Below are 27,575 nucleotides of genomic sequence, written 5' to 3'. Positions count from 1 at the left end.
TCTCTATAATGTCATATATTCCATTCTGTTATATTCAGAGTCTGCAATACACCACATAGTTTGATCCAAACTACAATACAATATTTACCTAATACTACAGTATTAAGTAAATGTGGTACAGAGATGTGGTACATAAAAATTTGTTATGGATCATATATCTAAGGTATATGAAATTAGTTATAGAAGCAAAGGAAAATTAAAAGAAATTATAGATTCTTAGTTTAGATTCATTATACTTTTTTAACAGCTTAATTTCTGAATATTCAGTTCATTATATAAAATGTTGTACCTTGTAAATAAAGAAAAATACATGCTCTGAACCATCAGATCACCACACCTGTATTTCAAGTATAGCTTGCAATTCTTTTTCTTGCTGTTCTCTCAGTTTGTGTTCTTCTTCAGCTCTTTTCCTTATTTCATCTTCTGCTTTTCTTTTTGCTAATTCCTCTTCCAATCTGTTTTCCTCTTCTCTTTTACGATTCTTATTTTCCAAAAGAGTCCTCTCTTCCTCCGCTTTTCTTTTCATCTCTTCTTTTTCTAGCCTTCAAAACACCACAATATATTGTTGGGAGTATATTTTATGTTCTTTTCTATTAAACATTTACACATTTACCATTTACCATTAAGAACTAATTAGAAATATGCAACACTCTTTATCTTCAAGTTCTGTTACCTTGTTATTTGGAGCCAGTTCTTCATGATATATGACGTATATGATATGTATGTGCTTTGAAGCATATACTCTTAACATGCATATGTCTGCCCTATAACTATAATAATTAGAGTTATTAATGTAGGAAGAGCAGGATACCTTTCAAGTTTTTGTCTTTCCTGCCTTTCCTTTTCTTCTTGTTCTTTCTGAAGTCGAGCCTGACGTCTCTTCTCTGCTAGAATTCTAGTTGCTTCTTCAGCATCAATAGTCCCTGCTACATGTTTCCCTAAAAATGTTCATGAATTAAATATTAGTCTATTGGCAAGAAATAAGTTATATGTGCAGTAGAAAGGCACATAATATTACTCTGATAGCTGAATTTACTAGTCAATGAACCTATAGAAATATGTATTATTATAATATTTATAAATATGCATTATTGATTTTAATTAAGGTTAATCTCCTAGATACTATCTTCATAGTTTACCTTCCTTAACAAGATTCTGTGACTCCACTGATCACAAGGAGACCACAAATTCCTTGTTTGACTTGGAGGAAGCTCTCAATTCAGCAGGAAGAAAAAGACAGCCATTGGGTGCTTGACCGGAGCTGTGACAGCTAACCGATGAAGCAAGCAGAAATCTGAGGAACAGCGTGATTGATCTGAGTGAGATTTTTCCAATTCCTGTTGTGGAACTTTTAAAGTAAGCCTGGGTAAACGTGGTATTCAAAGAAGAGATAGAATTGTTTGTTTTTCATCCCCAAGAATAGAAGCAAGCAAACCTGAGAAGCGAACAAACCTCTATAGAATGGGAAATAGAGAAAAGAGAACTTTTCAGAAAGAGAAGTTTAAAAGCTAGGAAAGTCAGACTTGGGATTTAAATTACAAGAAAGTGAAAAACTTTTTGGGATATAAATTTTGACCACTGGGACTTTTGAAAAGCTTTGGATTGGATGATATTACTTAAACTAACAAAAGAGAAAGGAGAGAAATATAGCAACAGCAACATCTACTGGAGAAAACCGCAGAGAAGTTAAAGCAGTAAAAGCATGACCTTGACTGTGTATTGAAGATAAGCTTGTTTGTTATAATAACACATGATCTAGAAAATTGTTTATATGGGATAACAGAGACAGAGAGTGAAACACTGTAACTTTTAAAACAGTACATTATAGCTCTTTGAACTTATATGGAAACTAAACAAATAAAATAAATAGAAACTGGGAAACAGCAAGGAACTATTTTATTTTCCTTCCTTTTTGAACTTTCCATTTGGTGATTTGTCAGCCTGTATGATTGAGCTTTGGAGCTTGGTGGGCCTAAACAGATTGTAAATTTACCAAGAAAAGAAAAGATTAGGGTTTGAAGAACCTGAAGAACAAAAAGCAAACTTTCTCTCTCTTTTTTTTTGTATTACAACAATAGAAATATGAAACTATTTGGAGAATCTGGTGGTGGTTGCATTTGTGATAATATTTTTAAAGTGGGAAGTTGGCAGGGGGATTGAGGAATTATAATATTGTGACTACTGATTATCTATTTCAAATTGAGCATCCAAAATTTTAAATTTAAATAAATTAGGGGAGAAATACATCTGCATTAGCAGCAGCAGCAGAATGCAAGTAAAAGGTCTTTGGATAGCATGTTGCAGCAGGAAAAAATGAACATGATGAACTCGATGCAAGCAGAATTGAAATTAATGTTTGGCGGGTCCCAGGGGAGGAGCCTTCTCTGTGGCGGCCCCGACCCTCTGGAACCAGCTCCCTCCTGAGATTGGAACTGCCCCCACCCTCCTTGCCTTTTGTAAACTCCTTAAAACCTACCTCTGCCGTCAGGCATGGGGGAATTGAGACATCTCCCCCGGGCCTATACAATTCATGTATGGTATGTTTGTGTGTATGTCTGCTTTAATAACGGGTTTTTTAAAATGTTTTTAAATTATTAGATTTGTCTTGAATTGTTTTATTGTTGTTGTGAGCCGCCCCAAGTCAGAAGAGCCGCGGAGCTGTTGGCCAGTCAGGAGGCTCAAACGGAGGTGGGGAATCCCAATAGGGAATTCCAGGGGCGGAGCTTTGATGTCATGGAGACGTCCTTCCTGGCCGGCCGAAACGTGGACTCCAGGAAGGACGTCTTCATGATGTCAAAGCTCCACCCCTGAAATTCCCTATTGGGATTCCCCACCTCCGTTTGAGCCTCCCGACCGACCGACAGCGCTTCTCGGCATTCTCCTGAACCCGAACCCGAACTTTTGCTGAACTTTTTGTGTTTGCCGTTTGGGAGAACGGCAAGAAGCGCCCGGCTGTTTCAGAAGGTGACAGCCGGGTGGCGGCGCCCAGTGGAGCGCCTTTTTTGCGATTTTTTGGGGGGGGCTTGCACGCATTAATCGGTTTTCCATTGTTTCCTATGGGAAACATTGTTTCATCTTACAAACTTTTCACCTTACAAACCTCCTCCTGGAACCAATTAACTTTGTAAGACAAGGTATCACTGTATACAGCTAAAGCCTCAAAAGAGGAAGAAATTGCCAAATCTGTGAAGAAGGGGGATAAAACCTTTTTCAGATATATTAGTGATAGGAAGAAGAAAAACTGCAGCATTACAAAGTACTGGAGATAATACATACATTGATGGGAATAAAGAGGTAGCTGACCATTTCAATAGCTACTTCTGTTCAGTTTTCTCAGAAGGCAGCTTACAATATAATACTATGGGTGGATATAGCATTGCTTCCAGCTTTAGGGATTCAGTTCCAGTGATCTCAGAGGCCAATGTCTTAGACCAGTGTTTCCCAACCTTTTTTGAGCCGCGGCACATTATTCACATTTAGAAAATCCTGGGGAACATTGAACCGGGGGGGGGGGCTAAAAAAAAGTTTGGACTAAAAAAATCTCTCTCTTCCTCCCTTTTGCTCTATTTCTCTCTCTCTCCCTCTTTCTCTCTCTCCCTTCCTTCCTCTTTCTTTCCCCCTCTCTCCATCTCTTTGTTTCTCCCTTCCTTCCTCTCTTTTTTGCCCTCCTTCTCTCTCCTTTCCTCCCTCTATGTCTTTCCCTCACCCTCCTTCCCCCTCTTTCTCCCTCTCTCTTTCTCTCTCTCCCTCTCCTGCTATCTCTTTCTCTCTCTTTCTCTCCCCCCTCTCTCCCTCTCTTTCGCTCTTTTGCTATCTCTTTCTCTCCCCCTCTCCCTCTCTTGCTATCTCTTGCTATCTCTTTCTCTCTCCCCCTCTTCCTCTCTCTTTCTCTCTCTCCCTCTCTTGCTATCTCTTTCTCTCTCTTTCTCTTCCCCCCTCTCTCCCTCTCTCTTTCTGTCTCTCTCTCTTGCTATCTCTTTCTCTCTCTTTCTCTCTCCCCCTCTCCCTCTCTCTTTCTCTCTTGCTATCTCTCCCTCTCTCTTTCTCCCTCTCCCTCTCTTGCTATCTCTTTCTCTCCCCCCTCTCTCCCTCTCTCTTTCTCTCAGCAGCCGCAGCGGGTAGTAGCCGTGGGGCGGCGGCAAGGTCATCAGCTGTGAGGCGGAGCTTTGGAACGGAGGCACCGACGGCGGCAGGCAAGTGCCAGCCACGCAATTCTAGCATGTCCAGCCGCCGTCTGTCCCTCTGTTCTGGAGCTCCGCCTCATAGCTGACCACTCTGCCGCTGCCCCACGGCTACTACCCGCTGCGGCTGCTGCCGCCATCACCCTCCCGCTGCGTGCCGCCCTTCCGCTGCCGCTACCCTCCCACCAGGCACCAAAGCTCACCTGCTGCAGCCGCCAGGGAAGCTCCAGCCAGGCGGGGCACTGCAGTTGCTGGAAAACTTGGAAGGCACTAAGAAGGAAGCTCAGCTTCCGTTCTCACAACTTTTTGCTCTTCGCAAAAAGTTTTGAGACCAGAAGCTGAGCTGCTTTCTTCGCGGCACACCTGACCATGTCTCGCGGCACACCGGTTGGGAAACACTGTCTTAGAAGAACTTGAACGATTAAAGACAAATAAGACAATGGGTCCTGATGGCATCCACCCCAGAGTTCTTAAATAACCCAGATATGTGATTGCTGCCCCCCTGGATGATTTGTTTAACCAATCCCTTTTAACAGGAGATGTTCCTGATGATTGGACAATGGCCAGTGTTGTGCCTATCCACAAGAAGGGCAGTAGAGAAGAAGCTAGTAACTACAGGCCAGTAAGCTTGACATCAGTTATAGTTAAAATGATGGAGACTCTACTTAAAAAGAGGATAAATCAGCACATAAAAAACAATAACTTATTGGACCCAAGTGAGCATGGCTTTACTGAGGGAAAATCATGTCAGACTAATTTCGTTGATTTCTTTGACTATGTCACAAAGGTGTTGGATGAAGGTGGTGCCGTGGATATTGCCTATCTGGACTTCAGCAAAGCCTTTGATACGGTTCCACATAAAGAGCTGATAGATAAATTAGTGAAGATTGGACTTAATCCCTGGATAGTTCAGTGGATTTGCAGTTGGCTGAAGCATAGATATCAGAGGGTTGTTGTTAATGGTGAGTATTCTGAGCAGAGCCTGGTTACAAGCGGTGTGCCACAAGGGTCTGTTCTGGGTCCTATTCTTTTTAATATGTTTGTGAGTGGCATAAGGGAAGGTTTGGTAGGGAAAGTTTGCCTATTGGCCGATGACTCTAAAGTGTGCAATAGGGTTGATATTCCTGGAGGCGTCTGTAATATGGTAAATGATTTAGCTTTACTAGATAAATGGTCAAAGCAATGGAAACTGCAGTTTCCAAATGTAAAATGTTTCCAAATGTAAAATAATGCACTTGGGGAAAAGGAATCCTTAATCTGAGTATTGTATTGGCAATTCTGTGTTAGCAAAAACTTCAGAAGAGAAGGATTTAGGGGTAGTGATTTCTGACAGTCTCAAAATGGGTGAACAGTGCAGTCAGACGGTAGGGAAAGCAAGTAGAATGCTTGAGCTTCATAGCTAAAGGTATAACAAGCAGGAAGAGGGAGATTGTGATCCCGCTGTATAGAGCGCTGGTGAGACCACATTTGGAATACTGTGTTCAGTTCTGGAGACCTCATCTACAAAAAGATATTGATAAAATTGAGTGGGTCCAAAGACGGGCTACAAAAATGGTGGAAGGTCTTAAGGATAAAACTTATCAGGAAAGACTTAATGAACTCAATCTGTATAGTCTGGAGGACAGAAGGGAAAGGGGGGACATGATTGAAACATTTTAATATGTTAAAGGGTTAAATAAGGTTCAGGAGAGAAGTGTTTTCAATAGGAAAATGAACACAAGAACAAGGGGACACAATCTGAAGTTAGTTGGGGGAGAGATCAAAAGCAACATGAGAAAATATTATTTTACTGAAAGAGTAGTAGATGCTTGGAACAAACTTCCAGCAGACATGGTCGGTAAATCCACAGTAACTGAATTTAAACATGCCTGGGATAAACATATATCCATCCTAAGATAAAATACAAGAAATAGTATAAGGGCAGACTAGATGGTCCGTGAGGTTTTTTTCTGCCATCAATCTTCTATGTTCTATGTTCTATACAGAGAATTAACAGAATTAGATCAGATATTAACAGGGACAGATGAAAAATTACTAAAGAAGACATATAGCTATTTGTTTAGTATTAAGGCAAACAAGTAAAAGAGACAATGGTAGAATGGGCTAAAACATTTGGCTATCCTATTGAGTTAGATAAATGGCAGAAATTATAGGACAGAAAATATCAATTAACAACATCTACTGGATACAAACAAAATCTTTATAAAATGTTTTATAGATGGCACTTTCCGCCTTCAAAGTTAGCAAACATGTTTAAAGATAAATCTGTAAAGTGTTGAAAATGCCAGCAAACACCTGGTTTGTACTATCATATGTAGTGGACATGGCAAAAAACGAAAACATTTTGGACAATACATACATGGTTGGAGAAAATGATAAAACAGTATATTGATTTGAAATCAAAGACATTTTTGTTAGGCATTTTACCAGACAAATATAATAAAGGGAATGTATATCTGATTTTCCATGTACTGACTTCAGCTAGAATAGTATTTGCACAACAATGAAAAATAAAGAGATCCCAGCAGATGAAAAGGTGATTTTAAAATACTAGAATATGAAGAAATGGATAGGCTAACACTTATAATTAAGGAAAAGAAAAAAACTGAATATTTTTTGACTTGGATTTTATCAATGGTTAGCTGAAAAGAACAGGAGCTAGAAATTGGGAAATATGGAAGGACCAGTGATATGAGGAAGGCATGTTAAACTAGTTAAACAAATATTATTGTTATTATTAATAATACTATTATAATTGATACTAATGTAATGAATACTGTTATAAATACTGCGAAGATTATTTCCTAAAATGATTTGTACCCAGACAATACATTGTTCATTGGAATTTTTGTATGTTATAAAATAAAATAAAACATTTTAAAAAAAGAAGCAAAGGGAAATAAATAAGAATCTACCTTCAGTGTTTTCAGTTTTTCCTATAGAAGATTTTTTGCCACTAGATTGATTTACAGCTTCAGCTGATGATGCATAAGTTCTTTGACTAATATTCTCCCGCTGGCCCTCTTTAACTTTTGCTGCTCTTTTTTTAGGAGTTTCTTGGTTCAAGTTTGAAGTTGTACGATTTTTCATAGGAGAAGCTGGATATGTTTTATTAGTTTTGGGAGACTGTGGATAAGTCTTTGAGACTGACCTAAAATATAGATTTCAAATAATTCAGTTTTGCTTTATAAAACAAAATCAAGCCAATAGTAATTAATCATTCCCTTGGCTATTTTTCCCAGTCTTTTATATCAGTTTATGAGTGAAACATTAAGCTAAAAAATAACATAAGGGAAGATATTATTGAATTGGTTCTGTATTTTTTTATAAAAAGACAATACAGAATAGGTGCGGTCAGTTTATATAAAATGGAACGAACAATTCACTTAAGAACAGATAGCACTTAGCAGCAATAGCATTTAGACTTATATACTGCTTTGCAATGCTTTATAGTCCTCTCTAAGCGGTTTAAATTCACCATATTGCCTCCAACAATCTGGGTCCTCATTTTACCCACGTTGAAAGGATAGAAGGCTGAGTCAATCTTGAGCCTGGTGAGATTGCGGGCAGCCTGTTGGAGAATAGCTTAACTCACTCTTCTTTGTGGCTGTCCCTGAGATATTGGAACACTGCTATCATGTCACCCCTAGTAACATTTCATCAGACTAGACATACCCAATTCTAGCAACCATTCTTTATATGTTTTAGCCTCCAGTCCCCTAATCATCTTTGTTGCTCTTCTCTGCACTCTTTACAGAGTCTCAACATCTTTTTTACATCGTAGCAACCAAAGCTGGATGGTCGCCACGAAAGAAAGACATATATAGTTACATAGCTTTTATAAATGCACATCTGTGTTTATGTACTGTATGTATGTGTGTATGTATGTATGTATGTATGTATGTATATATGTATGTATGTCTCTGTGTGTGCGTGCATATATGTATATGTGGAAACAGAGAGGAGGGAGGAGACAAGGTAAAATATAAAGATGTGGGGAGGAAACAATCTATTTAAAATTTATTCAAAACATCTCTTATCAAAGATATTTATGCATGAAGTAGCACTCCTTGGTATTTATATATCAAAAGGAGAATATACATAAATTATTCATCTGTTTACACAGTTTGTTTTAAGATTATATTGAAGAAAAAATAGGGGGGAAATCTAAAGAATTTCACAGCTAATTCAGGCAATCTTGGTGATGAATGGGTCATTTTCTAATTGAAGCATAGCATGGTCAGCTATGCAAATCAGTTCTGAAACGATGATTAAAGGGAATTTCAAGTGATATCTGTGTGGTATCTATAAATATCAAAAACCCATGCATTTTTACTCTTTAAGGCTAATTTCACATCTACACAATTATAGTTTTTATAATACAGTATAAAAGCTCAAAGCTATCTTCTTATAATGGGATTAGTTGCAGTAATATAATTATAACCATAATTAGGAAAGAACAGTGCACACAATAACCACTTCAGGTGTTTGGTACAGATCCCAAACACCTAAGTTTGGTCCAAGCAGTTATGTTCTGGCATGTAGAGAATGGGGAAAATGCAATGTTATCTGTGATAATAGCTAAAGGGGAAGGAGGAAAACAGCACAAGAAAATAAGGAGCAAGAGTGGACTGCTGCTGTGTTCTTTTTAAAAATATATATTTTTTATTTATTTTTAACAAGTTTAATATACACAGAACATAAAACAGTGCATGGTGAAAAATGCTCACCACCCTGACACACACACATACCCCACCACCATATCGGGGGTGTTTCTTATATAACCCACTGTAAGCCAAGAGCAAATATTATAGAGTGATTCCAATTTATTTCTTGTAGCTTCGTCTCGGATTCTACTCGTCATATATCTTCTTACTTTGTCCCACCGTCCCATCAGTTGTTTCAATTCAGTTTCATTATCCAAATTTATCCCTTTATCCATCATTTCAAATTGAATATGGTCCACCATGTACCTGTACCAATTTTGAATTGTCCATTATGTCGCATCCTTCCAATCCAAAACTATTACCGCCTGAGCGCTTTCTATTGTTGCTTGTTTCATTTCTCTAAATTCTCCTATCACATTGCTTTTAACTAATACTGCCATTTCCTTAGTGATTGTCCATTGTATATTTAACATTCTATTTATGTTCTCTTGCACTTTTTGCCAAAATTCCTGCACTATGGTGCATTCCCAAATCATATGCATAAACACTCCTTTATCTTGACAGCCATGCCAACAATTACCCCTAACCTTCTGCTGAAAGTGCGCAAGTTGAACGGGAGTATAATACCACTTATGTAATATTTTCCTTCTCATTTCCCTAATTTTTGTATTCTTAATTTTCCTTATATTTTCTACTATATCTTGCATCTCTTGTACCTCTACTTGTATCTCGTTTTGCCACCATTTAGTCAATCCTTGAATCGTGTCCCCGTCCGATTGCACTAACAGCTTATATATATTGGTTGCTTGTGCCTTTATATCCTCACTTTTTTCTCTTATTATTTTCTCTAACCCTGTCTCCTCCCTCAATACTACTTCTTTATTCTCCCTTTCATTAAGATATTTACATATTGCATTTATTTGTAGCCATCTTTCCTTACCTAACCACCATTCTATACGATTTCTACTTGGCTTGCCATCCTTCTCGTATAACTGTTCTATCTTGGTTATCCCTCTTCCTCTTCTTTCCTCTTCTTCAAATATCTGGCCATTTGCTGCATTGATTTTGTCCCCCAGCTTAGTATTTTTTGTCGCATCGTCATTCTCATCTTGTTCCATTGGATCTCATCACACACCGTCAATTGTTTCTTTTTCAATTTCAATAAACTATTCCAATCTCTACTTTTAGTTAATCTTAACTTCTCTTGTATCAAATCTATTTCCCTTATCTTCATTTCCCTTTCTCTACCCCACCTCTTCCTAATATCTGCTTCCATACATATACATTGTTTCCTCATAAAGGCCTTACATGCATCCCACACAATTGATTGTTTAATACCACCCACATCATTAATTCTAAAATATCCACATAACTCTGTTTGCAATTTATCTTTAACTTGTTCACTAGCAGTTACGACTGCATTATATCTCCAAATTCTTTGATTGCGTTCCTGACCTATTTCCAATTCTGCAAATAGTCGGGCATAATCTGATAACCAAATACTTTTAATATCTACTTTTTAAACTTGTATATTGCCCCCCCCTATTCATTAATATATAATCTATGCAGCTAAATGTATGATATCTTGCTGAATAATATGTACTTCTGTTTGAAATATCTGCATGAAGATCCACCATATTAAGTCTCTTTAAATGTAACGACCTACTGTTTCCAGTCCCATTTGTTAATTGCATATTAAAATCTCCTGCCAAAAAAGTTGAGCCCTCAATAAAGTTGTCTAACTTCCTCTTAGTATTTATTATAAATTGTTTTGTTTTCGCATTCGGGGCATAAATTGCTGCTAATGTCAACTTCTTTTGATTAATTTTCCCTTTAACAAATATTCACCTTCCTTCTCTGTCTTTCTGAACTCCAACCTCTTCGAAAGGAACCCTCTGATGAATAAGAATCAGCGTACCTCTACTATTTTGTGTTCCTCTAGATTCATATACCCATTTCCAATTTGTATCATTAATCAATTTATCCCTTCCTCCCCGTCTTTTATGTGTTTCTGTCAAAATCATAATATCCACCTTATGTTGCTTAGCCATCCTTAATACCCTAAAACAGTGTTTCCCAACCTTTTTTGAGCCGCGGCACATTATTCATATTTTCAAAATCCTGGGGAACACTGAAAGGGGGGGGGGGCAGGCTAAAGAAAAGTTTGGACAAAAAAACCCTCTCTCTTCCTCCCTTTCGCTCTATTTCTCCCTCTTTCTCTCTTTTCCTTCCTTCCCTTCTTTCTCTCTCTCCATCCCTCTTTCTTTCTTTCTTCCTCTCTTTTTTGCTCTCTTTCTCCCTCCTTCCCTTCCTCTATGTCTTTCTCTCTCCCTTGCTCTCTCTCTCTCTGTCTCTCTTGCTATCTCTTTCTTGCTTTTTTCTCTCTCTCTTGCTCTCTCTCTCTCTTTCACTGTCTTGCTATATGTCTCTTTCTTTCTCTTTGCCTCTCTTGCTATCTCTCTTTCTTTCTCTCTCTTTCTCTCTCTCTGTCTGTCTTGCTATGTCTCTCTTTCTTTCTCTTTCTCTCTCTCTCTGTGCCTCTCTTGCTAAGTCTCTCTTTTTCTCTTGCTATGTCTCACTTTCTTTTTCTCTCTCTCTGCCTCTCTTGCTATGTCTCTCTTTCTCTCTCTCTTTCTCTATCTCTCTTTCTCTGCCTCTCTTTCTTGCTCTGTCTCTCTTTCTCTGCCTCTCTTGCTATGTCTCTCTTTCTCTCTCTCTCTGCCTCTCTTATATGTCTCTCTTTCTTTCTCTCTCTCTCAGCTGACTGCAAGCGGGAGCCCTGACGGCGGCAGCTGGATGTGCTGCTGGACACCGTATATGCCAGGCCCGCAGCGCCAGCATGTACGACGTCTAGCAGCACGTCCAACCGCCACCGTCAGGGCTCCCGCTTGCAGTCAGCTGAGAGAGAGAGAGAGAGAGCGCTCCCTCTCGCCGCCGCCATCTCCCCGCGACTGCCTGCGGCCGCTCCCATCGCCAGTGCCCTCCCGCCGGGCCACAAAGGACACTTGCCGTCAACGCCAGAGGAGCTCCAGCTGGGCGGGGCGCTGCCGGTACTTCCGTCCTGGGGCTCCCGCTCGCAGCTGTCAACCGGCTCCTGCTCGATGCCGCGGTTTTCGGCGCTCTCCTGCTGGGCCCCAAAGAAGGAAGGCGGGAAAAAGGCGCGAAGAATGGAGCTCTCCTTCTTCCTGCCTTCCTTCTTTGGGGCCCAGCAGGAGAGCGCCGAAAACCGCGGCATCGAGCAGGAGCCGGGGGACAGCTGCGAGCGGGAGCCCCAGGACGGAAGTACCGGCAGCGCCCCGCCCAGCTGGAGCTTGGCGGCACACCTGGCCATGTCTCGCGGCACACCGGTTGGGAAACGCTGCCCTAAAACATTTCAAATCTGATCCCAAACCATTCACATTTAAAACCATTATCTTACACTCAATTATAATATAGCAAGATAACCCTTTTTCCCTCTTGTTTTGCTCTTGGTTTAATTTTTTCCCCTTCTTTACCCGTCACCCGCCCCCAACGTGCTTCCCCCCGTGCTCCCCCCACCAAGGGGAGGGAGGACAAGAAAAACCTTTGTCCAATTATGAGGCACATTCTCTTGATTGCGTTCCCACACTACTGAGCTCCATTTTCAACCACTTTTAATTGTAATAAAAGATAAATATTCCCCTCCCACCCTCCTTTCTCCTTTAGATAATTCCTTCTTTAACTTCTTTAACCCCTTTTCCCCCCTTAGGCTTCTCACACAGAATAACAGATATACAAGAATCCAAAACATCTCCAAGAAAAAATACAAAAAGACAAGGAGAGCGAACAAGGTCACTTTTTAGCTTTCTTCTCATTCTGAGGTTGTGTTTTCTCTGCTCTCTTCTAATGGCCTCCACCTGTCTGGTTAACTCCTTCAGCTGCTCTTCTCTTTGTCTTTCCTCCTTGTCTATGACCATCAAAAAAATCTTCTCCTTCTTCTGCTTCTTTTGTCTCACCCATAGTTCCTTGTGCTCCAGCTTCTTCAAACCTGATCCCCAGTTGATCCAATAATGCCTTTCCCTCCTCCAATGTACGAGCTCTGTACATTTTATTTTCTTGGAACACAAAATAGCAGCTGGAAACCCCCAACTAAACCTTTTTCCACTTTGATATAAACGGCTTGAAATTGGGCGTAAGGCAGCTCTCACTCTCAAGGTTTCCCAAGAGAGATCCCTCAGAACTCTTATCTCTTTCCCATCTTGTTTAAGGTTGGCAGAACTTTTCAAAGACTTGTAAATGATCTCCGCTTTTTTTTCACTGACCAAAGCCATAACAATGTCTCTTTGCCTCTCCTTATTTCTGCTTGGGGCAGCCCAATGGACACGTATTATATCATCAGAGCCAACTTGAACACCATCTTGCTTATTAATCTAAGCAATTATTGCTTCATTTAAATTTGAGCCTGAAGCAAAATCTGATCTGAACCCATGCAGATGTAAATTTCTTCTCCTTTGACAGTCCTCCAGATTAGTGATTCTATAATTCATTTGTTTAATTAATTCATCATGATCCTTCGCTTGTTTTTCAACTTTCTGAATCTTTCCAGCAGAAAACTCCGCCTCTTTTTTAATCAATTTAACATCCGAAGCCAAATTTCCAATTGTTGACTCCACTGTAATAAATTTCTGCTCAAATCCTGAACAAATATAACAAACACTCCCTCGTTATAGCGAAAGAATATCTGTCTTTGCTTAACACCGTAAATCTTTACATTCTCTTTGATGTCTGTGGATTCTTTTTCCTTCTGTTCTTCTTCAAGAAGGATTTATAGTATTTTTAAGGGATACATGCATTGCGCATGTGCCGAAGCAAATTCTAGGTGCTCCACCTCGAGCTCCGGAGTAATTTATTATGTAAAGGGAAATCTCTCCCTTAAAAATAATCAATTATTTCACATTTTGGGAGACAAGGGCAATGTCAGGCCAAAGCCATTTTATTTGGAATCTTGGACGTGCCACACTCTATATAATTCTACTATGCATTTTCTACTGTGGGAAATGCGTGGGAGGATTGTATGAGATTTTTAGTATGTAGTTGTAACAAATTCTTTCTGTAAATCCAAGGTCATCCTTTGTCTCTGTACCTCTGCACCTGTATGTAAGGAGATGGGTGGATTCTGCCATCATGGCAATAGAAGATTGGACAACATGATGGACTTGTGGGTGTGGTGGGCAAGGACTTGAACTTCAACGGGGTGGTGAAACATGTGAGAATTCAGATTTGAGTTTCACCCAGATGTGCCAGCATGGCTCTATTAATAAATTGGAACTTTGAGGAATACTTTGCCTGAGACTTTGATTTAATTTAGAATGCTATTTGGAACCCTAACAGGTGAGGTTGAGATATTGGCTAAAGCAATCATGGATAGAAGAAGAAAATTAAAGACGCCATTATTTTAAATATACAGTGGTACCTCAAGATACGAACCCCTCGTCTTACGAACAACTTGTGATACGAACCCGGGGTTCAGAAAAATTTTGCCTCTTCTTACGAACTTTTTTTGAGTTACGAACCGGCGTTCGGAGACTGCTGGGAAGCCGCGCGGCTGTTTTAAAAGGTGACAGCCGGGCAGCGGGGCTTCCCAGAAGCCTCCCGAACGCCGGTTCGTAACTCGAACAAAGTTCGTAAGAAGAGGCAAAATTTTGCTGAACCCCGGGTTCGGTTCGGGAGGTTGCTGGGAAGCCCCCCAGGCCGGCTGCGACCTTTTAAAACACCCGCGCCGCTTCGCAGCTGTCTCCCGAAGCCGAACGTGGAAGTTCGGCTTTAGCGTTCGGCTTCAGGAGACAGCTGCGAAGCGGCGCGGGTGTTTTAAAAGGTCGCAGCCGGCCTGGGGGGCTTGCCAGCACCCCCCCGAACCCCGAACCCGGGTTCGGGGGGGGGGCTGGGAAGCCCCCCAGGCTGGCTGTCACCTTTTAAAACAGCCGCGCGGCTTCCCAGCAGTCGCCGAAAGCCGTTTTTTTGCGGGGGGTTTTTTGGTTGCACGGATTAATTGACTTTACATTGTTTCCTATGGGAAACAATGTTTCGTCTTACGAACCTTTCGTCTTACGAACCTCCTCCTTGCACCAATTAAGTTCGTACCATGAGGTATTACTGTATTTGCTACTGCCAATGTCATTTTGAAGAAGGAAAATATGACTTCTATCAGGTGGGATGGTTTGGAAGACCCTTGTTAAACAAGGTGACTGAATACTTACTCTGCAAGATAAAAACAACACACTAAAATAGAAACTGCGTACATTTAAGCTTACTCAGAGGATAATGAGATTTGCAAAACATTCTTACTTTGGAGTTGTAGGTGAAGCTGATTGTTTAGATGCAGTTGCTGGAGATTCATATTTTTTAAAAGGAGATCCAAAACCAGATGTGCCAGGTGTTGTTGATTGTTTCTTTTTCTTCTCATTCTTAAAAAAGATAATATAATTTGATAAACTGAGAAAAACAATTATTCAGTATGTCTATGTAGATGCACATACTGTATATAGATTCCTGTATACAGTGATCCCCCGGTTATTGCGTCCCCAACCATTGCGAACAGGGTAATTTGCGATTTTTGAACCCGGAAGTCAAAACACCATCTACGCATGCGTGCCCTTTTTTCTATGGGCACGCATGCGTAGATGGGGCCCGGCAGATCAGCTGCTGGGCGGCTTCCCTGGGTCTTCCCCCTCTTGCTGGCGGGAGGGCGAGCAGCGGGCATCAGCAAGGAGTTTCCCCACCGCCCAGGCAAACTCCTCGCTGCCGCCCGCCCTTCGCCCGCCCACGCCGTTCATTCTCGCCGCTTTCGAGCTGAGTCCTGAAGCGAATTCGCTCCAGGACTCAGCTCGAAAGCGCCGAGAGCCAGCGTGGACAAGCCGTTCGCTGGCGCTGGCTATCGGCGCTTTTGAGCTGAGTCCGGAAGAGAATTCGCTCCCGGACTCAGCTCGAAAGCGCCGAGAGCCAGCGTGGACAAGCCGTTCGCTGGCGCTGGCTATCGGTGCTTTTGAGCTGAGTCCTGGAGCGAATTCGCTCCCGGACTCAGCTCGAAAGCGCCGAGAGCCAGCGTGGACAAGCCGTTCGCTGGCGCTGGCTATCGGCACTTTTGAGCTGAGTCCTGGAGCGAATTCGCTCCCGGACTCAGCTCGAAAGCGCCGAGAGCCAGCGTGGACAAGCCGTTCGCTGGCGCTGGCTATCGGCGCTTTTGAGCTGAGTCCGGAAGAGAATTCGCTCCCGGACTCAGCTCGAAAGCACCGAGAGCCAGCGTGGACAAGCCGTTCGCTGGCGCTGGCTATCGGCGCTTTTGAGCTGAGTCCTGGAGCAAATTCGCTCCCGGACTCAGCTCGAAAGCGCCGAGAGCCAGCGTGGACAAGCCGTTCGCTGGGCCGGCATGGGGGGCTTGCCAGCACCCCCTGGACCCCCAACCCGGGTTTGGGGGGCTGCTAGGAAGCCCCCCATGCCGGCGGCAAACAGCCGCGCTGCCCCCAATCTTCGGCTCCTCGCTAGCGCTGTGGGAGTAAAAACACCATCTGCACATGCGCAGATGGTGTTTTTACTTCCGCAGCGCTACTTCGCGAAAACCCGCTCGTTGCGGGGGGTCCTGGAACGGAACCCTCGCAACGAGCGGGGGATCACTGTATACGCACAGAACTGCTTTTGCATAAGAAAATATCACACAAGTTTGAAATTTATATATTCACTATCCAAACTCTGAGCTTTAAGAACTTTTTAATTTACTTTACTTTGTGCTTATAGTACCAAAATCAAGTCTCTAAAACCATTCAAACATCCATTAATTGAAAAGGAACAAACCTTAAGTTTAAATACCTGAAAATATAAAAATCGTTTATACTCCCAATGGGCAATCATGTATTGTGTATTCATTCTTGTTTGCTATACAGATTTTAATCAAACCAGGCCACCTAAGTGAGTCTGGGTATTTTCTGGCAGTGCAAAGAAAATATCCAGTTCCAAAATTCTTTTAATTCAGTTTTCATTCCTTACCATTATCACACCAGAAAAAGCAACTAAAGAAGGATGTACACAATGACTACAACACTTCAGCAATTCTACAGACAGCTCACTAAATTACCAGTGTCTTGCTCCAATATTTGTTAGGCTTTGTTAAACCCTTAAAGAAAAGATTCAAAAATTTAAAAATGAGATGAATGCTTTTTAATGGGTTTTAGATTATTTTTATACTGTCTTTTACATGTTGTACGCTGCTCAGAATCCGGAAGTTCAGCAGCCTATAAGTGTAATTAATAAATAATAAATATAGATTTCCTGTAAGTAAGTATAAGTACTGTGCATCAAATACAAGTCCTGTTTATAATGAAACTAACATTTAAATATGTATCTCTTTCTCCTACCTAAATTATTATTATTATTTATTAGATTTGTATGCCGCCCCTCTCCATAGACTCACAAAGCAATGATATTTCTTTCTTTTGAATAATGATAATTTTCCACATTGTTATTTTGATAAGGAACCAATCTGATTCTCAAGGTACTTACTTTTGACTATGTGAGATTTGCAATAGTTGTCACACTATCAGAATTAAGTAGCAATTCAAATGAACCAGTTAGTCCAAATGATGAACCAACAAGTCCAACAAGTGTAAAATAATTAATTATTATATGCAAGGCCATTTTCTAGTAGAGACCTGCAGCCAGTACAGTACAACTCCTGGGCCTAACAATTTCCAAGTTAGGGAAAGATGACAGGGGACAAATTATTTTGCTGCCTATTTTGCTCAATATAAACAGTGGTTTAATATCTTAGATGTAAAAGCCAAGGGAACAACAGGAAAAAACAAACTGGAGCACATTTTCTTCTTTTTTTTGTTCATTGCAATTTATCCAGTTTCCCACTATTGGCTAAACAGATCTGTGTTGGCTATCATTAATGTCGGGTTGCTTCCATAAATTGTTTGGAGACTGAACTTGATTCCTTTGAATTATTATGAAAAAAATTGCAAATTATTCACAGCTCATCTCAGCTTTAAGTAAAACTTTCAAGATGGCTATTGATTGGGCTGCCATTCAGGCAGGGGTAAGCCCATCATCGCTCATACCATCTGCTTCGCCCCCTGCTGTTCCAAAACCGGAACATTGCAGAAAAAAACATTTACTGCCAACCTGCCTTCCACTGAAGACCTGTATAGTGCACTAGTAAAAAAGAGACCTGTGAAAATATTTACTGATCCCTCTCATCCTGGACATAAATTGTATCAACTCCTACCCTCAAAATGACTCTATACAGCACTGCACAGCAAGACAACTAGACAAAAGAACCATTTTCCCCCAATGCCATCACTCTATTAAACAAATAATTCTGTCACCACTATCAAATTATTCACTAAGGTTGCATTACTATTACTATTAGTCGTCTTATCGTTCCTATCACTCATCTCCCATTTATGACTGTATGACTATAACATGTTGCTTGTATCCGTATGATTTATATTAAAACTGTTTCTTAATTGCTTATTTGTACCCTATGACAATCATTAAGTGTACCTCACAATGCTTGACAAATGTATCTATTCTTTTATGTACACTGAGAGCATATGCACCAAAGACAAATTCCTTGTGTGACCAATCACACTTGGCCAGTAAAGAATTCTGTTCTATTCTATTTTTCTGTTGCAGTGCCTGCCCTGTGGAAGAACATCCTCACCCAGGAATTCATCTAGCTCTGAACTTGTTCAAAATGTTTCCTTAAAATCTAATTTTGGCCTAGTCTTGGACTAGAATGGATATGGGTTCTTTGCATGGTCCATGGTTTTATTTTAGAGTTTGTGGTTTTGGGACGTTTTATCCTGCTTGGTAGATTTGCAAAAAAAGCTGAAAAATTGATTCAAATGCATACTTTGATATAGAGGATTTTAAAGATTAATATTCAATTGAAACCTCTTTCTGAGAACATTACTAAACATACTAAACATACACTGAGGGAGAGATCTCCAAAGGATTTTTCCCTAAATGTTGCTCTTCTATCTTCTAACTGAAGGGACTAGGTATCCCATCAGCTTTTATGACCCACTAGGCCTGGGTGTGTTGAAAAACTTCCCTTCTGAACCTTTCAATACAGCTTAAGTTGGCAGAAAGTTTTTGGAGTTGAACTCCAAAGCTGTATGCATGTCAAAAGCTGGGAGGGGAGGGGATGCAATCTGCTGGGTGGGTGGGTGTAAACAAGCAGTCGTTTGGAAATTCATCTTTCAAACAGACAATAAGTTATGCCTTCATTTTCTTAATAACCTTCAACAATTATTATTATATCTTAAATCAACGTAAAAGAGGCTTTTTCAAGCAACAGCCTGCTATGCATTTTTGAAGACTCACGTCATTTTAGGGATTTCTTTTTAAAGAACAAGGCAAGCCAAATAAAGAAGTGTGTTGAGAGGAAAAAAAACTGACTGAAAAAGATAAAGATTGAAGCCACGATTTTAATTTACTATTGCAGCAACTGGTAGCTTGATCTTCTTAACTGTGGGTGCTTGAAATCTTGAAATCTACTGAATTTGACTAAAAAAAGAGGAAGTCAAGATGGTGGAACAAAGTACTATATTAGAGATACATTGAAAGGTCTCTAAATAAAACATGCAAATTTGTTGAACAATTGTTTTTTGATGATAAAAAATATCCTTTCAAAGTATTTCCGAGATGCAAACATGTGAAGAATGTTAACAAACTGCAGAGGCAACTTCACAAGTAGCTGAAAATGCAGAGGAGTTTATCGCAGTTTTGGAATAACTGGATATTAACTTTCACTTTCACCTTCCTTACTATGGGTTCAAATGTAAACCTCTCAAGACAACTAAAACAAGATCATCCAGAAAAAAAGGCTAATTTGGGCCTTTTCTTTAAAGTTGAGAATTTTGTGATAAAAAGAAGGGCCTACAAGTCTTTTATATTTCCAGAGAAAGAAAAGATTTTACTCCATGAAAATAAGCTACAATTAATAAGTACAAGTGCACTAGAGTGCCTTCTGTCCCCTGTTCTATTGCTCTCCTATATCTCCTATACCTTTCTTCTATTCCTATATCTCTCCTTCTATTCTTTCATTGATATGTTTTATTCCTATATCTTCTATTCTATTCTTTCTTAGATATATTTTACTATGAGTATATCCTCTATAACAGGGGACTCCAACCTTGGGCACTTTAAGCCCGGCGGACTTCAACTCCCAGAATTCCCCAGCCAGCTTTGCTGGCTGGGGAATTCTGGGAGTTGGAGTCCACTAGGCTTAAAGTGCCCAAGGTTGGAGACCCCTATTCTATAACCTTCATTATGTATTTTACTATGTGTATACCCACTAAAACCCTCATTGTGTATTAGACAAAATCAATAATAAATAAATAATAAATAAACAAACAAGCAAACAAACAAACAAATAAATAAATGTTGGAAGGAGTGTCTTAAACTTAATGAGTTAACTGGAATTAGAATGCATTTTTTTCTACTTGATATGTGCAACTGAAAGGTTTAACCCAAAATCTGAAAATATGGTTTTTTTACATATTATATAATGCTTACGCAATACTTAAAGTAGGAAAAAGCTACTGAAAATGTATTTGACAGTACCTGTGTTAAGATAAAGTTAAAGAAAATGATGTATCAGTTTCAAGAAAAACTCTGAATGTTAAAAAGGATATTTATAAAAGAAAATAAATATTCTATAATGATAGTTTGGAGTGAGTGAGTTAAATGTAATATTTAAGTTTAAAGCCCAGATGTTAAGAACTCAACGAATAAGATGTATTAGAAAGTTTTGATTTTTTTAAAAGTGCTTTTTTGTGTATATTTTTTAAAAGTTTAGTAACTTGAAAGAAAAGAAGGGTGAAAAAAGAAAAGAAAATTATGGGATAAAATTATATTTAATCATCTCTGATAATAGATAGCCAAGCTAAATGGAATACTCTTATGCAACATAATAACTAGTGAATAATAATTAAACAAAGATACTAACAGTTTGTTTCAAATGTAAGAATATTTACTATAAGTTTTCTTTCTTAACATCTTTGTTAGTGCAAGATAGAAAAAAAGGAAGCAGAGATCTGTATTTGTATCTTTATTCTGAGGAAACAAAATATAAATCAACGTATAAGTTCATTTTTTTAAAAAAATATGTGAATTAGTAATTTTCAAACCTACCTGTGAGACTTCAGTTGTACTTGCTGCCTTAATTGAATCTGACATGGAAGCAAGTGCTGCTTTCTTTTTCTCCACACTTCGAGTGGGGGAAGGCTTGTAAGAAGTTTTAAGAGGACTGGCTGGTGCTACACGAGGACAGATATGGAATACTAAAGAGTTATAGTACAATAGCAAGTTCATTAGGAGATATAGACAAAGAAAGCAAGGAAAAAAAGGAAAGAAACAGCACCACTTTATTAGAAACAATCAAACCTAACCTTTCCCAAAACATGAATGGAGTACAGTATCTTCCCATTTTAAACAGCCACAACATTTTTGCTCAAGCAACTTAACATTAAGCGTATAAGCAGTTTGTTTGCAAGTGCTTAAGATCAGAACATTTTAAATTCTTCATTTTCTAATAAATTAGGGCTATGGGTTAGTAAAGTCAGAAACATATATAACAACCTAAAAAATGAATAGACATACACAGCGGGGGGGGAGTATTTAGTCAGACACCAATTGTACAAGTTGTCCCACTTAAAAGATGAGAGAGGCCTGTAATTGACGTCATAGGTAGACCTCAACTATAAGAGACAACGTGAGAAAACACATCCAGAATATCAGATTGTCTAATTTTTAACAAATTTATTTGCAAATTATGGTGCACAGTTGGTGTCTGACTAAATATTTTTCCCCACTGTAACATTGAAAACAGATCTATTCTCCTCAGTATAATTTTAGTTATGAAAATTTCACTGACTAGATGAATAATTTTAAGTCCTTCATTTAGTGTTAACATGGTGAACCCCATCTATTTTGAGCTCCCTATAATATTTTATGAATAATTTTCTAATTTAAATTTTATGGATAAAACAATTTTATGGAGAAATTTGTTTTAAGTAGCTAAAATATTCCTTAAGATATTAGCTTTACCTGAATCCGAATACCTCTCAGAAAGCATTAAAGTACTTCTGCTTCTGGCTAAAGAAGCTTGTGTGGGAGTCAATAGTCGAGAAATGATAAAAGTTTCCATTGAACTAAGGTGCATGCGATGAGCTGAAGGATGGGAGCAAATGAAAAAAAACAAAAAAACAACTACTTTTAAAATGTGCAACTAAACATAAAAATAAACAAAATATACAAAAGAAATAAAAAATTGAAACAAAGAATAAAGCTAAACACATTTTAAAGTTCAAAACCTCTGATTTAATTCTTCCACAAACAACTTTTCTTTGTATAAGCCATGTTAGATCTTGGTCAATTAAATAAATATATTAAATTACTGTATTAGTATCTATTAAAATTAGACATAAAATGGCAATGCATTTTATTATTAAATTCCTGAATTGAATTTATGAAACAATCATCAGAAGTATAATTTTATGGTCATACTAATATTTTTCTTACCTACAATATTAAAGCTTCTATCATCTTTCTATCATCATAGCGCAAATTCTATATAAATTTTAGAATTCAATTATATGTGAAGACCAGAAGAAGCATGCATAAAAGCCATAGTTAACAATAAATGAAGAATTATTGGTGAAAAGGTCGTAGAAATAGAACAGAAAAAGATGATTTCAGAACAAATATCATGACTGAATTTCATTTTAACCAGCACAAACTCACCATAGTCACCAGGTAAGCCACCAAGCTGCTGCACACTGCTGGCTTATACATATATTGTCCATTAGGACTCCAAGATCCCTCTCACTGTACCTGTGCATTTTGTTTTTCTCGCCTAATGGAGAGCCTTACTTTTTTTAACCACTGAATTTCATTTTGTTAGTGCCCAATGTTCAAGTCTGTCAAAATCCTTCTGTATTTTAAGCCTATTTTCTGGAGTGTTGGCTATTTCTGCTAACTTAGAAACATAGAAAAAAAAAGACCTCATGGTCCATCTAGTCTGCCCTTATACTATTTCCTGCATTTTTATCTTAGGATGGATATATGTTTATCCCAGGCATGTTTAAATTCAGTTACTGTGGATTTACCAACCATGTCTGCTGGAAGTTTGTTCCAAGCATCTACTACTCTTTCAGTAAAATAATATTTTCTCACTTTGCTTCTGATCTTTCCCCCAACTAACCTCAGATTGTGCCCCCTTGTTCTTGTGTTCACTTTCCTATTAAAAGCACTTCCATTCTGAACCTTATTTAACCCTTTAACATATTTAAATGTTTCAATCACGTTCCCCCCCCTTTCCCTTCTGTCCTCCAGACTATACAGATTGAGTTCATTCAGTCTTTCCTGATAGATTTTAGGCTTAAGACCTTGGTGTTGGTTGCAAATTTGATGAGTTCCCCATCTATCCCCTCCTCCAAATCATTGATGAAGATATTGAGTACTGGGCCCAAAACAGAGCCATGGGATACCCCACTGTGTAAATACAGTTCCATTGAGTGTGGTTGGTCATGCATCTGGTGGTGATAATGTCTAATGCACATTTTTCTATTTTATCAAATAGTAGGTTACAGTCTACTTTACCAAATGCTCTATTGAAATCCAAGTAAATTATACTGACAGCATTCCTCTGGTCCACTAATTTTGTTACTTTGTCAAAGAATACAATAACATTAACATAGCATGATCTGTTTTTGACAAACCCAGGTTAGCTTTTGGTTATTACTTTGTTTGCTTCTACTGTAGGTGTTCGCTGATTCGTTTTTTATTTTTTCCAAAATCTTTCCTGGTATTGAGGTCAGGCCGATATGTCTGTAGTTTTCTGGATCTATTTCCCCCCTTTTTTGAAGATGGGAACTACAGTTCTTTTCCAGTCCTCTGGCAGTTCCCCAGTGCTCCGAGATCTTTGAAAGATATAGTACAGTGGTTCTGAAGTCTTGTCTGCCAGTTCCTTCAGAACCTTGGTGTTGAGTTCAGATACTGAAGAGGCAGGAGACTGGCAGTAAGATTTCAGCTCTTTATTGGTTATGGTGAGCAAATGTCAGCCCCTGCCTGCTTTTGGCAGGAGTTTAAATAGAGAGCCCTTTAGGGAAGGAACCAATGAGAATTTCCCTGCTCCACTTCCTTGTCAGACTGGAGTGAAAACTTCCCAGCTTCTCAGGACATAACACTTGGGGTGTAATCCATCTGGTCCGGGTGATCTGAACCTGTCTAGGCTAGACAGACACTCACGTAACTTTTTTTTTCTATTTTAACTTGTGTTTCTAATCTGTTTTTTGTGGTGCTGTTTTGGATAGGTTGGACTGTTTTTTCCCTTTGTGTAAAGACAAATGAAAAACATGAGTTAAGTAGTTCTGCTTTCTCCCTGTTGCTTGTCACCTTCTTGCCACTTTCTCCCTGCAATGGACCAATTGTTTCCTTGACTTTTTTCTTATTTTTAACATTTTGGAAGAAGCTTTAAAAAAAACACTTGTCACAAGCCTTTCCTCATTGTGAGCCTTAGCTTTCCTTCACCTTTGCGGGCTCAGGCTCTTTGCTGATATTCTGCCTTAATTATGTGCCCCCTTTTCCACTTTTTATACTTGTACTTTTCATCTTTCAATTTGTCAGATATTTATGCAGCCGTGCTGGTTTCTTTTAAGAGCTGTTAGTTTTCTTCATTGATTTAGTTGTATGGGTCAAGTTTGAACTTGTGATGCCTGATGAAGTGGACAAGGCCATATGTCCTGTGAGCTCCTCCACATGTTTGTTGGACCCATGTCCCTCCTAGCTGGTTTCGGCCAGCAAGGAGGTGACACGAGGCTGGATCCAGATGGTTGTCAATGCTTCCTTGAGGGAGGGGTCATTTCTGCCTTTGTTGAAAGAAGCGGTTGTGTGGCTTCTCCTCAAGAAGCCTTCCCTGGATCCAGCTATTTTAAACAACCACCATCTGGTCTCCAATCTTCCCTTTTTAGAGAAGGTTGTTGAGAAGGTGGTGGTGTTCCAACTCATATGGACCTTGAATGAAGCCAATTATAGACTGTTATCAGACTGGTTTCAGGCCTGGCTACAGCAGGAAACTATTTTGGTTGCACTGATGGATGATCTCTGGTGGGCCCGGGATAGGGGATTTTCCTCTATCCTGGTGTTACTTGACCTCTCAGTGGCTTTCGATACCATTGACCATGGTATCCTTCTGCGCCGACTGGAGGGGTTGGGAGTCGAAGGCACTGTTGCGGCCCCAGCCCTCTGGAACCAATTCCCCACTGAGATCTGCACCGTCCCCACTCTCCTTGTCTTTTGAAAGGTGTTAAAGACACATCTGTGCCGGCAGGCCTGGAGACTGTGAGCAACAGCTCGCTCTGGTCATCCAAAAGGGATGATTGATTGTTTTTTATAGTAGGTTATATTTATATTCCTAATGTTTTAATTTTATTTATTGTTATCATGTCTATTTTACCCTTGTAAGCCACTCTGAGTCCACGAGGAGAAGGGCGGCCTAGAAATTTAAAAAATCAAGCAAACAAACAAGCAAATAAATAAATGTTGTGCTAAACTGGCCTTTTATAATCTCACTTTTCAAAATTCCTAACTTCTTCCCCATTCCATTCATCCATGGAATCCTACCCAAACTCTAAGTTCATTGAAAATCTTAAAGTCCAAAATTCTAATTTGAGTTTGTTCTATTGCTTGTGCTTGCATAATGTTGAATTCCAATATTGCATGATCACTCCCCCCAAGGTTCCTGTAGCTTCAACACCTTCTATCATTTCAACTCTGTTACGGAGTATTAAATCAAATATGACTGATCCCCTTGTTCCCTTCTCTACTTTTTGGGAAACAAAGTTGTATTTAGATAGAAGTTCCATAAAAATAAATGGAAAATAGAAAGTGCCTATAAGTGCATACTTACATTCTTGAAGGTAGCAAGAGAAAAATAAAATATTGCCAATGGTAACTAAGGACATATTTTTCCATGTCCTTTACTGTAATAATTATCCAATTTTGTCCGAGGATGAGCAATCTGAATTAATTACATCTATTCTTAAATGCATGATTTATAGACTCCAAATTTTTCATATCACAAACTTTTCCTCTTGCTTGGTTACTTTCTTTTCTCTCAAATTTCAGTTGAGATATTTCCAAAATATATTCTGTCTAGCATGTACCATGAGCAGAGCCTTATACAGTCTCTACTCAGCCTGCTACTATAGATACAACCTGAATTTATACACTAGCCTCAACACTAGAATTACTAGACAAACCTATCAGGCTTTGTCTTAACAGTCTTGCAATCAAGCACAAATAATACCACAATGAAAATATTAATTGCTTTCTTTTAATCATACACTTATATCAGGTGTTACTTCACTCAAATGAATCCTAACTCCACCCTGCTTATCAGGTGCCAGCTGATGATAGAAGGGACCTAATTAAGGTGTGAAAGCAAGAGTTTAAAACAAAAACCTTGTTTACATTCTATCAAAATTATCTCACAAATAAAATAATAGAGCATTTAGTACTTTATAACGCTTTATTCAAACCTCTGTATTTTGGAAAATAATCTATAGTGGTACCTCAGTTAACAACCACAATCCATTCCAGAAGGTTGGTTGCTAACCGAAATGGTCGTTATCCGAAACAATTTTCCCCATAGGAAATAATGGAAATGGATTTAATTGGTTCCCAGCCTTTATTTCCTATGGGGAAAATTGAAAATTGAAGATTTTTTTTCTCTCCCCCCACCACACCCATTGTCCCTCACTCCCCCCCTCCTTACCTCTTTATCTTTTGCCTCTCTGCCTTCGTCCCCTCGCCGGGGGAGCAGCAAAGCATCACTTCGGCTATGACGAGGCAGGCACTGATTTGTTGGTCCCAGTGGCGGCTTCTCTTTGAGGACACCTGGTGGGCTGCTGGTGGGTAGTGGTGGCGGCTCTGGCAGCTTCCTTTCGAAGAACAGCAGCGCCGGGGACATCACGTCCATGCCCAGGCCCCCAGGCCCGCACCGCCGCCACTGTCCCCTAAAAGAAGCCACCATTGCAGCCGCTGCCGGTGTCCTCAAAGAGAAGCCACCGCTGGGACCAGCAGACTCAGCGCCTGCCTTGTCATATCCGAAGCGATGCTTTGCTGCTCCCCTGGCGAGGGGACAAAGGCAGAGAGGCAAGAGGTAAGGAGAGAGGGGCGGGAGTGAGGGACAATGGGTGTAACATTTGGAATAATAACCAAAAAGTTCTGTTCGGTATCCAAATTTTTGATCGGTATCCGAAGCAAATTTTTGCCGAAATTTTTGGATGTTATCCAAAAAGTACACTGATCAAGGCGTTTGTTAACCAAGGTACCATTGTATTTCTAAATGCAATTTCTTAGCTACCACACTATTTACACTGGAAAACAAGTGTCATTTTGCACTATATTTAACTCCAGGACATGAATACTGAAAGAATCACAAATGTAATAATGGTAACAATATTTCAGATGAGCAATAAAGTTATACAGTTTAAAATGTTATTTTTTTTAAAAAAGAAAAACACACAGTTACAGCACAATTCTCTCCTCTTTTCCACACGGTTACAATGAGTTAATAAAATATTCTCAAGCCATTTTGCTGGTAGGAAAAAATGTTAGAAGGGAAAGTTGGCTATTGGAAAATCCTCAATATAGTTCTTCCATTAGTAAAGCTTTTTGTGATTGAAATAAAAAACTACACTGT

The 27,575-nt window shown here is 39.4% G+C and overlaps 1 protein-coding gene across 5 annotated transcripts in view; it reads right to left on the bottom strand.

Moving 5' to 3' along the window:
• Positions 1-27,575, bottom strand: part of MAP7D2 (MAP7 domain containing 2) — an 85,005-nt gene that overhangs the window by 33,201 nt on the left and 24,229 nt on the right. For 3 of the 5 annotated variants that reach the window (XM_070750618.1, XM_070750621.1, XM_070750623.1), the window contains 6 exons: positions 21,917-22,039; positions 21,002-21,150; positions 15,152-15,270; positions 7,097-7,332; positions 812-938; positions 338-542 (listed from right to left, as the gene is read on the bottom strand). In XM_070750618.1, coding sequence (XP_070606719.1) covers positions 338-542; positions 812-938; positions 7,097-7,332; positions 15,152-15,270; positions 21,002-21,150; positions 21,917-22,039 — 959 coding nt within the window. The remainder of the gene's footprint in view (positions 1-337; positions 543-811; positions 939-7,096; positions 7,333-15,151; positions 15,271-21,001; positions 21,151-21,916; positions 22,040-27,575) is intronic. The other 2 variants (XM_070750619.1, XM_070750622.1) reach the window with 1 other exon arrangement.

Source organism: Erythrolamprus reginae, chromosome 4, assembly GCF_031021105.1.
Source record: "Erythrolamprus reginae isolate rEryReg1 chromosome 4, rEryReg1.hap1, whole genome shotgun sequence".
Classification (NCBI taxonomy): Eukaryota; Metazoa; Chordata; class Lepidosauria; order Squamata; family Dipsadidae; genus Erythrolamprus; species Erythrolamprus reginae.
The sequence above is the reverse complement of the archived record's forward strand: the minus strand, read 5'-3'. Positions and strand labels throughout refer to the sequence as shown.